This window comes from Falco biarmicus, chromosome Z, assembly GCF_023638135.1.
Source record: "Falco biarmicus isolate bFalBia1 chromosome Z, bFalBia1.pri, whole genome shotgun sequence".
Taxonomy (NCBI): Eukaryota; Metazoa; Chordata; class Aves; order Falconiformes; family Falconidae; genus Falco; species Falco biarmicus.
Window position 1 is genome coordinate 70,517,958 of NC_079311.1, and position 13,418 is coordinate 70,531,375.

Here is a 13,418-nt window from a genome sequence, read left to right on the forward strand (position 1 = left end):
CCGGCATGCCCCGCGGCGCCCCGGGCTACCCGGCATGCCCCGCGGCGCCCCGGGCTACCCGGCATGCCCCGCGGCGCCCCGGGCTACCCGGCATGCCCCGCGGCGCCCCGGGCTACCCGGCATGCCCCGCGGCGCCCCGGGCTACCCGGCATGCCCCGCGCGGCCCCCTGCCGCTGCCCTTCCTTTCCCCGGCGGCTGCCGCCCCGCCCTTCCGCTTCCTGCTGGCTGCTGGGTCAAGGGTCGCGCGGGCCTGCCAGCCGGAAGAGAAGCGCCCGGCGGTGAGCGGCAGGTAACAGCCTCCTGCGCGCTGCCTGCGGCCCGGGCCGCGGCGGGGTGTGGGTCGGGGTCGGGGCCGGGGCCAGGGCCTCTCCCGCGGGGAGCCTCGGACGGAGCCGGCGCTGGACGCGGCCTCCCTCAGCTCTGCTGGCGGCTCGGCTCCTGCTGCTTCCCCGCCGGGTGTGCCGGGCCTCGCTGCCGGCCGGGTGAGCGCCGAGCCGTAGGTCCCGGGGGTGCCTCGCCCGGGAAGCTGCCCCGCAGGCGGCTGGGCCGAGGCGGGCTAGGGCTGTGCAGCGGGAGGCCGGTGTGGCTGGCGCAGCTCGCAGCGGGCCCGGGTAGTGGCCATGTCTGTGGTGTGTCTCTCACCTTGGACCGAATCGTTTTAATTCTGCTTTTGTCTGGTTTGTGCTGTGTTAGCGTCAACGTTTTAAGGCTTTCTGGTGTGTCAGAACTGTGGCGCTTTTTTTCTCTCTCCTTTTTTTTTTTTCTTTTTTCGTTTTCTTGCTGTAGAACATGTTCCAGCTGAGCTTAAACTTATCGTTGCCTGATTAACACCTCTGACGAAGCTGATGGACAGAGTTTATGTGGGGGAGTGGAAGTCTATTACATAGTACTGTTTTAGAATCGAGATGAGTGAGATTGTATTTTTCTTCTATGTACTTAAAAGCTATGTTACCTGGGAATTGAAAATATGTTTTTCTCTAGTTCTCCAAATGGCTTCTTTTGGGTGGAAGAGAAAGATCGGTGAGAAAGTTTCAAAAGCTACTTCTCAGCAATTTGAAGCAGAAGCTGCCGATGACAAGGATCTGGCTGATGATGATGATGCTAACTGGCTGCATGCAACTAAGAGAAGAAAGGAAAGTCTCTTAGAAGACTGTGTAAGGAGAAGTAAGGAGCTGAAGGATGAGGGTGCAAGTTTGGCTGAAAATAGGAGGTACTAATGTTGTCTTATTCTTTTTCATTGACTGAATATGTGCAAAATGGTATTTTAATTCTTTCTGTAAATGCTAGGTAGTTTGCTAGTAGCTGCATTCACATTTTTCATACTCGAAAAAGTGATCACTTTCTTTCTGCCTTTACTGTCTCATACTAAATAAGTTGTTTCCTTTGGTGGTGTTGGCAGTTTTGAAGTGAAATATGTATTCTACCTCATTTTACTATGTTCATGTAACAAAAAAATGATAGAAGGGGGAGTGGAGAAACTAATTGGATCTGAAAATTGAAAGGATTAGTAAGATACAGTGAGGTAAGCCACACTCTCAGTAATGCTTTGGCTACTCTGGTAGGTTTCTCCTCTCTTGTAAATGTGTCTTTTCTCTTATTAAGAGTAAACTTGCATGTGTACAGTGTCAAGGTAAATACTTCAAAGCAGCTAATGAACTGTTAATTTGTCTAATGCGTTTGGAAGGTGAGGTTCAGGTAGCTGCTCTGAACATCTGATAGCAGTATTGAATCTTGATAGTCTGGCGATTTTGGAAGGATATTGCAAAGATGGTTCCACTAGCCTGTTATGCTTCAAGCAGAAAGTACCTTTGAAGCAGGGGAGGGCTAGAAGAGGGAAAGAGAGACTATACATTTGATTAGATCTTTTCTGGAGGGGGAAAAACCAGTTCCCTTAAATAGTCCCCTTAAAATCTTCAGAATACTTGACATTAAATCTGTATCCTGATTTTACTTGTGTGAGGATCTCTGCTTTATTCATTGGCCTGGATCAGACATAATGTTGTTTTCCCAGTAGAAACAATTCTGTAATAAATCAGTATGCACTCTTGTGCTGTTAAACTTATTTGTGTTAAAATTTTTCATCCTAAAAAAGAGTTCCCTGGCCAATATGGAGGAATCAACAATTTAGAAGTTTAAAGCAGGCAAGTTTATATATGATAGTAAACACACTCTGTGTGGTCTGGTCTGATTTAAAAAATAATAAATGCAAAATATCTTTGAGAAAAAGCTCATTTTCAAATGTTTAAATACAGTTTCCCCTTTTTGAATGGTGACACTGTTGAGGGGGGCAGTGATTCACTTCTGTGCATCCTTTTGTGCTCCTGAGTTCTCTAATTCTTGAATAAAATTTTGAAACCTTTTAAAGTTGACTCTAAATTTAAACGAAGTTAAGTTAAACTAGTTTTAAGCCTGCTGCCATCCTATTAATCTATACCTTTAAAACAGTAGTTGCATAAGTTGTTGCATTAATATTAATAGCTTCATTATTAAAATGAAGAGTGTACCAACTTCTTGGTTTTTAACACTGGAAATAAATTATACAGTGGCCTGCAGAAAGTTAGGTCTGTTCTGTGCTTTTCAAGATACAGAGGTTGTGTTTTTAAGCTTGAGAAAACATAATTTATTTCCAAATGTTTTCATTCTGTATCTGGTAATCAGTAATACTTACTATACTTAGATACATTAAACAGATATTGATTTTTATTTCTGTCTTATCTTCCGTTTTACCTTTGCCTTGTGTTTTGTTTTGGATTTTGGATGTTGTCTATCTTTGTGGATTTTGGTGTTCTTTTTTGATTATTTGTTTTTATTTATTATATAAAGTGCAATAAATCTCTTGAACAGCAGCACATAATCTGTTGTATATGTGATTTAGGGCAGGGAGATAAACTGCTGTGTATTTATTTTGAGTAGCAGGTAATTTTTGGTGCTTTTAATATCTCTGCTTGGTCTTAAGAGACTGAGTTTCCTTTAGCTGTCAGAAAACCACACAAAAGCTTAACCCATCCATTAGTAGCAACAAAAGGTTGTTCTGTGCATTTGGTGAGGGCTATATCTCATCAGAAGTGCTTATGAGAGCTGCTGAGAAATAAGTTACAAGAAATTAAAATGCAGCTTTTGGGAGGCTTATCACACTCTTGTGTTAATGCTTACATCTGAGGCGTAATGGAAGTTCTAACTTGAAATTGTGGTTTCCCTCAGTTACTCTAGCACACTGTACAGTTTAATCAATTATGGTAGTATGGTGCTGTCAGGGTATTGTTTTTCTTTTAAGCAAAAGATCTGGCTGAAAAAGATTTCATGTAGACACTAAACTTGCAATGGGAGGCTTTTGTAACTTGAACAGGTTGACATGCCATTAGAGGGAACTCGATGCAGACTGAAAGGAATGTATATTCTCTATGGTGGAAAGTGATTCCTGTAATTGTTTTTCAGACTTGGTCTGTTTCTTGAGTACAATGTAAGCAAACTCAAGTGAATAATTAAATACTTAATGTAGATAGTTTTCTGAAATACCAAATCATAGTAACAGTAAGAAGGATTTGAATTGGACGGTGTAGCATTTGGACAGAAGGATGGTATCACTTGCACTGAAGAGACTCGGAAGAAAGGCAGAGCACTGGAAAGTAACTAAGATGGCATGTTAATTAGTGTTGCTTGTGGAGTGAAGAGAATCCTGAAAGAAAAGAGGCTTGGGAAGAAGGAAGAGGCTAAAAAGGAAAGAATTGAAAGTAATAAATTCAACTTCCACTTCTTAAGGAAAATAGATTCTGAGGTAATATGCATGTCAAAATTAACATGATGAAAGGTGGATTTCATAAGCAGATCTGCTGTTCCTTAGCTGGAGTACTGATTACCACCTTTAGGCTTCATTAGTCTGTTGCTTGTTTTTGGTGGTAAGGGAAAGCAGTGATGGTGTTACACCCCCACCATGGTTTTGTTAGTCTCTGTGTGTGCAGTAAGTGTTTCTGTGGATGAGTGAGATGTGATTGACTTGTAAAGTGACTGTCAGTGCTTCTTGGGGGGAAGCCTCATGATCACAGGTCCTGGTTCTTATGGGGGACCATATGGGACATGGTTCTCATATCCTCCCTGGTACCTGCTTGAAAGTTGAAACAGCTAGGCTCATCCAGTCCAGGAGGTTCCTGCAGAGCATTGATGGTAACTTTTTGATGCAGATGGTGGAGGAGCCAGCAAAGCGAGATGTGCTCTTAGGTGTTGTCTTCACAAACAAAGAAGGACTGGGTGGGGATATGAAGGCTGGGGGAAGCCTTGGCTTTAGTGACCATGAGATGGTGGAGTTCAGGATCTGGCATGGAGGAAGCAGGTCAGTAAGTAGGATCTCAGCCCTGGACTTCAGGGGAGCTAACTTTGGCCTCTTCAAGGATTTACTTGGAGGAATCCCATGGTTTAGGACTCTAGAAGGGGATCCAAGAGAGCTGGCTGATGCTCAAGATAGGTGCATCCCTGTGAGTGGGAAATTAAGCAAAGGGGGCAGAAGGCTGGATGAGCAAGGAGTTTCTGGCAAATGTGTAACAGGAGAAGGAAGTTTATGACGTATGGGAAAAGGGACAAGCCGTTTGGGAGGAATATAGGGATGTGGTCAGAACATGCAGGGAGGTGAACAAGGAAGGCTAAGGTCTGTTTGGGGTTCAGTCTGGTGAGGGAGGTCAAGGACAACAAGAAGGTCATCTTCAAGTAGTTCAGCAGCAAAATGATGATTAAGGGAAATGTGGGCCCACTGCTGAAAGAGGTGGATTGCCCTGGTGACAAAGGATACAGAAGGCATTCAGTAACTCTGCCTTCTCTTTGTTTCAGTTTTTACTGCCAAGGTTGGCTCTGCAGTTTCCCAGACCCTGGAGGCAAGCGAGGAGGTCTGGAGAAAGAAAGACTATTCTTTTGTCGAGGAGGATTCTGTTAGAGATCACTTAAGCAAACCTGACACTCACAACTCCATGGACCCTGTTGGGGTGTTATTGCCAAGCCACCCTCCACCATCTTTGGAAGGTCATGGAGAACAGGCGAGGTGCCTGAGGACTGGAGGAAAGCCTCCACTCCAGTCTTCAAAATGGGCCAGACGCAGGAGCCAGGAAACTACAGGCTTGTCAACCCCACCTCCATCCCTGGAAAGGTGATGGAACAGCTTATCCTGGAGGTTATCTGTAAGCATGTGGAGGAAAAGAAGGTTACCAGGAGTAGTCAACAGGGATTCTTCAAGGGGAAACCATGCCAACCTGATAACTTTCTGTGATGGAATGACTGGCTGGGTAGATGGGGGGAGAGCAGTGGATGTTGTCTCCCTTGACCTCAGCAAGGCTTTTGACACTGTCTCCCATAACATTGTCACAGGTAAGCTCAGGTGCCATGGCTGGATGAGTCGACACTGATGGCGATTGAGAACTGGCTGAAAGGCAGAGCTCAGAGGGTTGTGATCAGCAGCACAGTCCAGCTGGAGGCCTGTAGCTCACGGTGTTCCCCAGGGGTCAGCGCTGGGTCCAGTCCTGTTCGTTTTATTCATCAGTCACCTGGATGAAGGGACAGTGTGCACCCTCAGTAAGTTTACTGATGATGCAGAGCCAGGAGGAGTGGCTGACACACCCGAAGGCTGCGCTGCCATTCAGCGAGACCTGGGCAGGCTGGAGAGTTGGGTGGAGAGGAACCTGATGGAGTTCAACAGGGGCAAGTGTAAAGGACCTAGGGAGTAGGGTAGGGTAGGGGTTGACCTGCTGGAAGGCAGCTCTGCAGAGTGTAAGGAACAGATATATTGATAATTGCCTTAAACACTGCCTAGTGCACAAATTCAAGTGGACCTGCTGCAGATCTGTTCTGCTCAGATTGGAGAGGAACTGAAACAAGCTGTAGCTGCAAAGTGAGCTGCTGTTGCCTACTTTGGTAACCACAGCGTGGTACAGGATTGCTGCGATGAGAGATGGGATGCTGTTTGATGCAAACAAATGTCAATTTATTGTACAGAAGCATGAGTTTACATATATTTTCAGAAGTTGCACGTTTTAAACAGATCATAAGGATGATGAGGGGCCTGGAGCATGTCCCTTCTGAGGAAAGGCTGAGAGAGCTGGGCCTGTGTAGCCAGGAGAAGAGAAGACTGAGAGGGGATCTGATCAATGCATGCAACTATCTTAGGGGCGAGTGTCAAGAGGAGGGGACCAGGCTCTTTGCAGAGGTGCCTGTGACAGAACAAGGGGCAATGGGCACAAACTGCAGCACAGGAAGTTCAATCTGAATATGAAGAGGAACTTCTTTGAGGGCAATAGAGAGGTTGTGGAGTCTCCTCTGGAGACCTTCAAAACCCTCCTGGATGTGGTTCTGTGCAGCCTGCTCTCAGTGAAGCTGCTTTAGCAGGGGCTTGGACTAGATCTGCAGAAGTCCCTTCCAACCCCAACCATTCTGTGAATAACGGATGGACTTCTTGGGGGTCAGAATTTATACAGCCTGCTTCCCTTGCCATTGGCAAGCTCAGGAGTGCCATGGGTGAATTGTTTTGCAGGTGGCAGCCCTCTGGGTTTTCAGTTTTTGTGGGAGATACTTGAGGAGTGTTTGTACCTGCTGTAATGTGTGTGCATGAACCTGTTAGGGTGGGGCTGAGACAATTGCAGAAGAAAAATGGTAATGAAGAGAACAGTTTCTAATCTAGATTTTAGTCATTTTGTGGGATGGGAAGAAAGATGGGGAGACTGTTGGAAACAGGTGTTGAATTAGGTTGATTATCCCTGTGGGTCTGTTAATGTGGAAGATATGGTTTAGGAAATTCTGACCTCAAAACTTGATCAATATGCAGTTTTGAACGTGACTTGTGAATGAGTGATCTTGCTGTCAGGACTGAAAGAAGACAGGTGTGTGGAAGAAGTGTCACACTTGTGTGCTTTTTCTGATGTGTGGGAAGGAGCAATTAAACAAACATATACAAACTTATGCACAGTCTTTTGGGAAGCAGAATATTGACTGTTGGTGGAAAGAATGGAGAATATTCCAGAGGAGAAACTGGTTTGGTTTATATTAAACTTACAGTGCTGGTGGGTTATCCAGCTTGAGACACTGGTATAGATGTACTCCCATATACTGGAATTAAAAAAAAACCAAAACACACACCCCCCAGAAAAACCCAAACAAAACCTCCAAAATTAAAAAAAGCCAACAACCATAATTCAGATTAGTGGTTGGTTGTTGTTTGGTTTTTTTTTGTGTTGATAGTCCTACACTGTTTAAATCTGTCATAATCCAAAAGGATAAAAGCTCACGTGTTCAGCCTCAGTATTTTGGAGACGGCAGTCTGCAATTACAGTGTATTTTGGCTGGTAGGTAGGTAGTCTTTGGCTGTGGACACAAGCTTAAGGACAGGTTTAGACGAGCTTAAACTTTGCAGTATAATGTCCTCAGACATGTGACATGTAGAGAGCTAACGGCAAGGAGAAGAAAAGCTTCTGTCGGACTACTGTCTTCAACATAACCGAGTTGCAGAATCATGTAAATTGCTTTGCAATCCCCTCGTGCCGTTTTTGAACTATAGGCGCTGTTGTAGCTGGTCCTGAGGGTGGCGATAGAGTTCTTCTCAGTGTACCCTGCAGAGATGCAAACATGCCCAGCTAACTACTTTCATTCTCTTTTGGAAATAGACACTATTGCATTTAAATCCTTATTGATTTGCATTTAATTTTTCAATTTTGCTAAATAAAGTTACTACTGCTTTCACTTCGGATTTTATTTCTTTATTATTCCATATTGCATTAAAAAAAGTATCTTCATCTCTAAAGCTGGTGCTGGTTTGGGAAGATCGTGTTTTCAGCCGGAACGCTCTTATGTTTTGGCCAAGCTTACAGGGATTTGCCCGTGTTAAAATAATTAGTAATGTCACTTGGTGAGTAAATTAGACTGTTTAATAAGGTTTTAGTCTTTCTTTAGCTTTCACAGCAGCAAATTAAGTAAAGACATCTCAAAGTGCTATGAGCAGGCCAGGTAACAGATCAATTTTCATGGAACTTTTTACTTTTCTAGAGGAATTAATCTTTGGGAATGACTTATTTTCTAATGTGTTAAAAAAAAATAACTTCTATGAAGGGCTACTTATTGCATATTTTGGCAGTTGAGACTTCCTTCCCACCCCCCCCCCCCAAATGCTAATATGCCAGCATCACTTCAGCATGTGTAGTATGTGATTCCTTAGCTATCTAAGCTAGATGTTGTGAGGTGTCAGTGTCAGATGATGAGGCACACTCCTTTAAAAAGTGTGTTTAATGTACTGGTAAGTTAAGTGTTATAAAAAAAGTATTTAGCAGATGGATCAGAAATCTAATACCTATTTAAATGAAGTTGAAAAGCCTTTCTGACATGTTCTTGCAATGTTTCTATTTGTTCAATTTACCCATGTCTTTCGGGTTTAGATTATGATAAATATTTGATTACTAATGAGTTACAAAAGTGCTAAAGTAATAGAATTGCTTTCAGATCATCTTGCTAATTCATTTTGATGAGCTAACATGGCAAAAGGTTAAGATCATCGTGTCAAAATTGCATTTCAATTTTCAGTCAATAAAACTGATGTTACTTACATAATAGAATGTTAATGAAGAGGTTTAGTGGAAGATCCAACACCTGTATTTGGCAGAAACATTTCACCAGTTTAATAGGCTGAGTTATATTATGGAATAGCCTAGGAGAAGTAATGTACGTTAGAGGGAAGAGGGGTCCCGGAGAGCTGGTTGCATTTTTTTCAAGTTACTTCCTCCAAACTCAAGAATGGCTCATGCTGATGAGGAAATCAAGGAAAGGTGGTAGTAGTTCTGCGTAGATGTACAGAGAGCTTCTGACAAAATTCAAATGTAAAATGGAAATGTAGAAGAGGTGGGAGCAGGGTCATGTGACCCAGGAAGACTGTAGAGACCTGTCTGAGTATGTGAGGTGGGATTAGGAAAGCCAAAACCCACCTGGAATTGAATCTGACCAGGGATGAGAGGGACTGCAAGAAGAGCTTCTACAGGTGTATTGGCAGCAAAAAGAAGACTGGGAAAAATGTGTGTCTTCTGCTGAATGGGCTAGAGAATCTAGTGACAAAGGATGCAGAACAGGCCCAGGTACCCAATGTCTTCTTCGTCTCAGTCTTTAGAGATAAGACTTGCCTTCAGGAACCTCAGGCCCATGAAAACAGAAGGAGAGTCTGGAGCAAGGAAGACTTACCCTTGGTGGATGAGGATTGGACTGAAATGTTTATACAAACCTGGCATATAGAAGTTAATGGAACCTGATGATGTGCATCCATGAGTGCTGAGGGAACTGGTGGGTGATGAGCAAAGACTCTTCAACTGCATTTGAAAGGTCATGATGACTTGGGGGTGGTTCCTGAGGGCTGCTAGAAAGCAAGTGTCACTTCTTATCTTCATGAAGGGTAAGGAGGAGGATTCAGGGACTTACAGGCCCATCAACTTCAGATCTGTCCCTGGGAAGGTGATGAAGCAAATAATCCTGAAAACCATTTTGAAACATGGGAAGCACAAGATTATTGGGAATGTCTGGCGTTGATTAGCAAGGGGGAAATCATGCTTGGCCAACCTGATAGATGGCAGATGACCAGAGAATGGTGTGGACTTTCCATCCTTGTTGATATTCAGAACCTGGACTGTACTCTGAACTGGACAATAATGTGAGCAACCTGCTTTAGCTGACCCTGCATTGAGCAGTGTGTTTGGACTAGGTGATCTCTAGGGGTTCATTCCAGTCTTGGCCATTCTGTAGTTGCATACCATTAAAACTACAGACACAGTTGGAATACAGAAGGTAGATGCTCAGACTTGGATTTGACCGTACAGTTCATTGGTGTGGAACCTTTCTCGATGGATGGGAAACTTCTTTATTTTTCATTTTGTTTCACTAGTCCATATATCTTTGGTGGAATGCTTTGGGTACAGAGAGATGGAAAAAAAACGGGCAGTCTTTGCCTTCTTAACATCTTGGCCTGATATCTGACCTTATTTAAAGCAAATACATATCTCAACAGTTAGAAAATTAGAAGGATTGATTCAGTAGATAATCTGGCAGTATATGAATTCAGCTTTTGTTTCTGGCTCCTACAAAAAAGTCTAAAATTCTGTTAGACTACTAGTATATTGCATTGGGAATGTTGACTCTTCCATAGCAGTGATCTGAACGCCTTACACAGTTGGATTTTGGAATTAAGTATAGGCAAAATCACTAGAAAATTTTTATGATGAAACTAGGAGTATGTAGTGAGTACTTAATCCTACTGTTCCTTGCAGGCTGAAAATAACTATTTGGTATCAGTCTTGGGTATAATTTGCATGCCAGGTATAAGTAGCAATTCCATATAGTGCTTACTCTTTCAAAGTCAATGACCAATACCAGTGTTCTCCAAATAAAACTGAGATTAAAAAAAATTCATAATTGCTAGCTTTGATTAGGTGGAGTGTTTTCAGTCATGCAAAAATGCAGAGAAAATAGGAAGGCTTACCACTGTAAGTGAAATTCTATAGTACATATAGGGTAATGATTTCTAGTCAAAATGTCTAATCACTTTTACATGTTTTTCAGTGTTTAGCATTCCTGTCTATTGTGTGCGTATATATAACTTCCTTGCTGTTAGCTTATTGAGAATGCCTTGCACATGATATGCTCACTAAAATTAGTCTAAGGGTGTATGAACTGTTACTCAAGTGTTAGGACACATGAGCTGAAACAGAAGAGACTTTGAACAAGTATGGACTTCTTACCTCCATTTTTTGGGAAAAGCACATGTTGCAGCTTCTCTCTTATTTGTCAGAACACATGGTTTGTTTTGCAGGCCTCATAACATTTCTGCAGGAATAGTAATAAAAAAAAAAGGTGCAGAGAGTGTTTTACAGTGTTTAACCACCCTCCCATAAACTGCTGTTTGAAGTAACATGCTAATTTTAATCTTTAATTTAATTTTTGTTGCTAGCTTTATTTATTACTGTTTTTCCTTACTTACTGGTAGAGTTGTTGCTTCCTGGTAATGCATCTAGTTGTCCTCTCGCATTGGGGAGGAAGTTCTTTGAAGAATGTTTTCAGTAGTTGCTTTTGTTTAAATTGCAATTTATCTTTAATTTAGCTATTTCCCTTTGGTTCTGGCAAACATTATTTTCCAACAACTGGTTATTATTTGGCAAAGTGGGAGATCAGTTTTGAAATTGTTACTAATTTAGTGCAGATTTTTCTTAGTGTGTGCAAAAGGGATTGTGTTTAAACTGTACATAGTTTAATAATTTTGAGAGTCTTTTTGTTTGAATTATTGTTACTTGAGGATATTGAATTGTAACAATGTAGTATCCATCTGTGTTTGAATGTGTGCATATTTATGTAGGTATATATTTATAAATAAAAAATGGAGTATTCATGGAACAACTGTAGAGTATAGAAGCATCTATATGTGTATTTGTATTTTCCTTAAGTAGAAAACATGGTTTAAGTGATGCCTATATATGATCCTGTGTGACTTTAGGCACTTAATGGAGTTAGCCAAGATATGAATCTGTACTTATTCAAGGTCTGTACTTATTCAAGGACTTTTCACAATGTAAGGAGAAAGGTATCAACTTAATTCAGCTCACTTAAGAGCTTAAATTGCAACTTGGAGGTTGCTGTTGCTAGCTGGTGACGCTATAGATACATTATGTATCTGAACTGTTTTGTGGCGCTTTTGCCTTCCTGAACAGGGTGGCTATGGACAAACTGGGAGAGCGCTGCCTGCCCCCAGCTATGCCAAGGACCACCCTGTAAGACACAGAGTAATGCTGCTCGGGTGCCGGTGTCTGGAACATTCCCTGGCACTGTGAGTGTGCCAGTGCAGGAGCAGCCTGCAAGGCTACAGGGTGACTGAGGTCTTCCTCTAAGTGCTTGAGGTTAGGTACCTAAACTTAGGTGGGATCAATTGGACCTAACTGATGAGACCTGATTGGAGATGAGGGATAATTTATGTGTTATCTGTCTTTGGATTTCAGTTTAGAGGGTCTATTCCTTCTATGCATGAAATAGAACTTAAGAGAACTTGTGAAGTGAAAAGCTGTTGTATTCACAGGTTGTATGCTATGTAGTGGTTTTTTTTTTAATTAACTCTTCAAAAATGTGTCTTGTTTACTTAAAAAAACCCCTTATTTAAATATGTAGAGGAACTAGAGAAGCATGGGTAAAATACCGATTCTTAAGTAGAAGTTCAGTCAGTGTATATTAATTTATATGTATTTTTTAATATCCCGATGTAGAGGAGTCGTGCCTGACAAGTACTTTCTTCTATCCTTCTAAAGGTGATTGATAGTGGTAGATGAAGTGAAGTTTCTGGAAAATGATGAGTACTTTACATTTAGTTTAGAAAAAATTTGGATTTTCTTCTTAGTAATCAGTAGGGCAGGAATTGATAGTTTCTAAATTTTTATATTGCTAGCTGCTTCTGTTGCTTCTGTTTAATTCCTAGCACTTTTATGACCAAATAGAATATTTGCATCTAATCCCAGAATAACTCTGTAGTACTATTTGAAGACCTATAAGGAACTATAAACCATATGAACTATAAATAAATACTATAAATATATAAATACTGATATTTTATTATTTTGATTTTTGTCACATGACAATATTTTACATTTAAATTTTGTCACTCATTATAGCTGTGCTTGAAAAGTTAATTTAAAAAAATAAGTGAAAGCACATGTTCTGGCATTTTTCTAGCCTTGTGAATTATACACAGGTAATTAACTCTTTTTTTTTTTTTTATTTCATTCTTTTGACAGTCTGTGATTTCCTTTGGATCTGATGTCTGTATGCCATGCAGCCTTTGAGAGATTTTTCCTCAACAATACTTTCAACCTTTTGCTGCATATGAGGGATAATAAGCAAAATGCCCAGGTGCATTTTCATTTCTCCTGGGTGTTGTGTTGAGATGAAATGCTCCACTGTGATTTTCTCTCATATTTGGCTTGTTTAGTTTTAGCATTCATCTCTGAAACTGTCTTCATTCCCTTTCTCTTGCTGCAAATTACTGTTATAAACTGGCTGGGACAGGAACCATCTACTAAAATAGTAGACATGGTGGCAGCAAACCAGCACTTTTGCCATCCTGCAGAAACCTGGTTTCTGCTAGCAGGTCTGTACTGGTAGATGACAGCTAGAGATTCGTGTAAATACTTTAATGCAAGTCTATCTAGCAAGTTACAAGAACATGTTTCTGACTTGATCTAGGAGATTTTCCCCATAACTTCACTAAGACTTTCTAATAATGCAGCTTGTAAATATAGAAAATTCTATTATTTATATACATAGTATAGTACTAGCAATAGCTAGTAATTTACATAGATAATCTAAGCAGTTTTTACAAATAAAACCTGGGGCCTTTTCCACTGTCACAGTGCCCAGGATTCCCTTTATTAAATGACATT

The 13,418-nt window shown here is 41.6% G+C and overlaps 1 protein-coding gene across 1 annotated transcript in view; it reads left to right on the plus strand.

Moving 5' to 3' along the window:
• The first annotated feature begins 334 nt into the window (after nt 1–334).
• Nucleotides 335–13,418, plus strand: part of TTC33 (tetratricopeptide repeat domain 33) — a 48,187-nt gene continuing 35,103 nt past the window's right edge. Inside the window, 2 exon segments of the mRNA XM_056325327.1 lie at nt 335–482; nt 982–1,210. Of these exon segments, the coding sequence (XP_056181302.1) occupies nt 990–1,210 (221 nt within the window). The 5' untranslated portion in view covers nt 335–482; nt 982–989.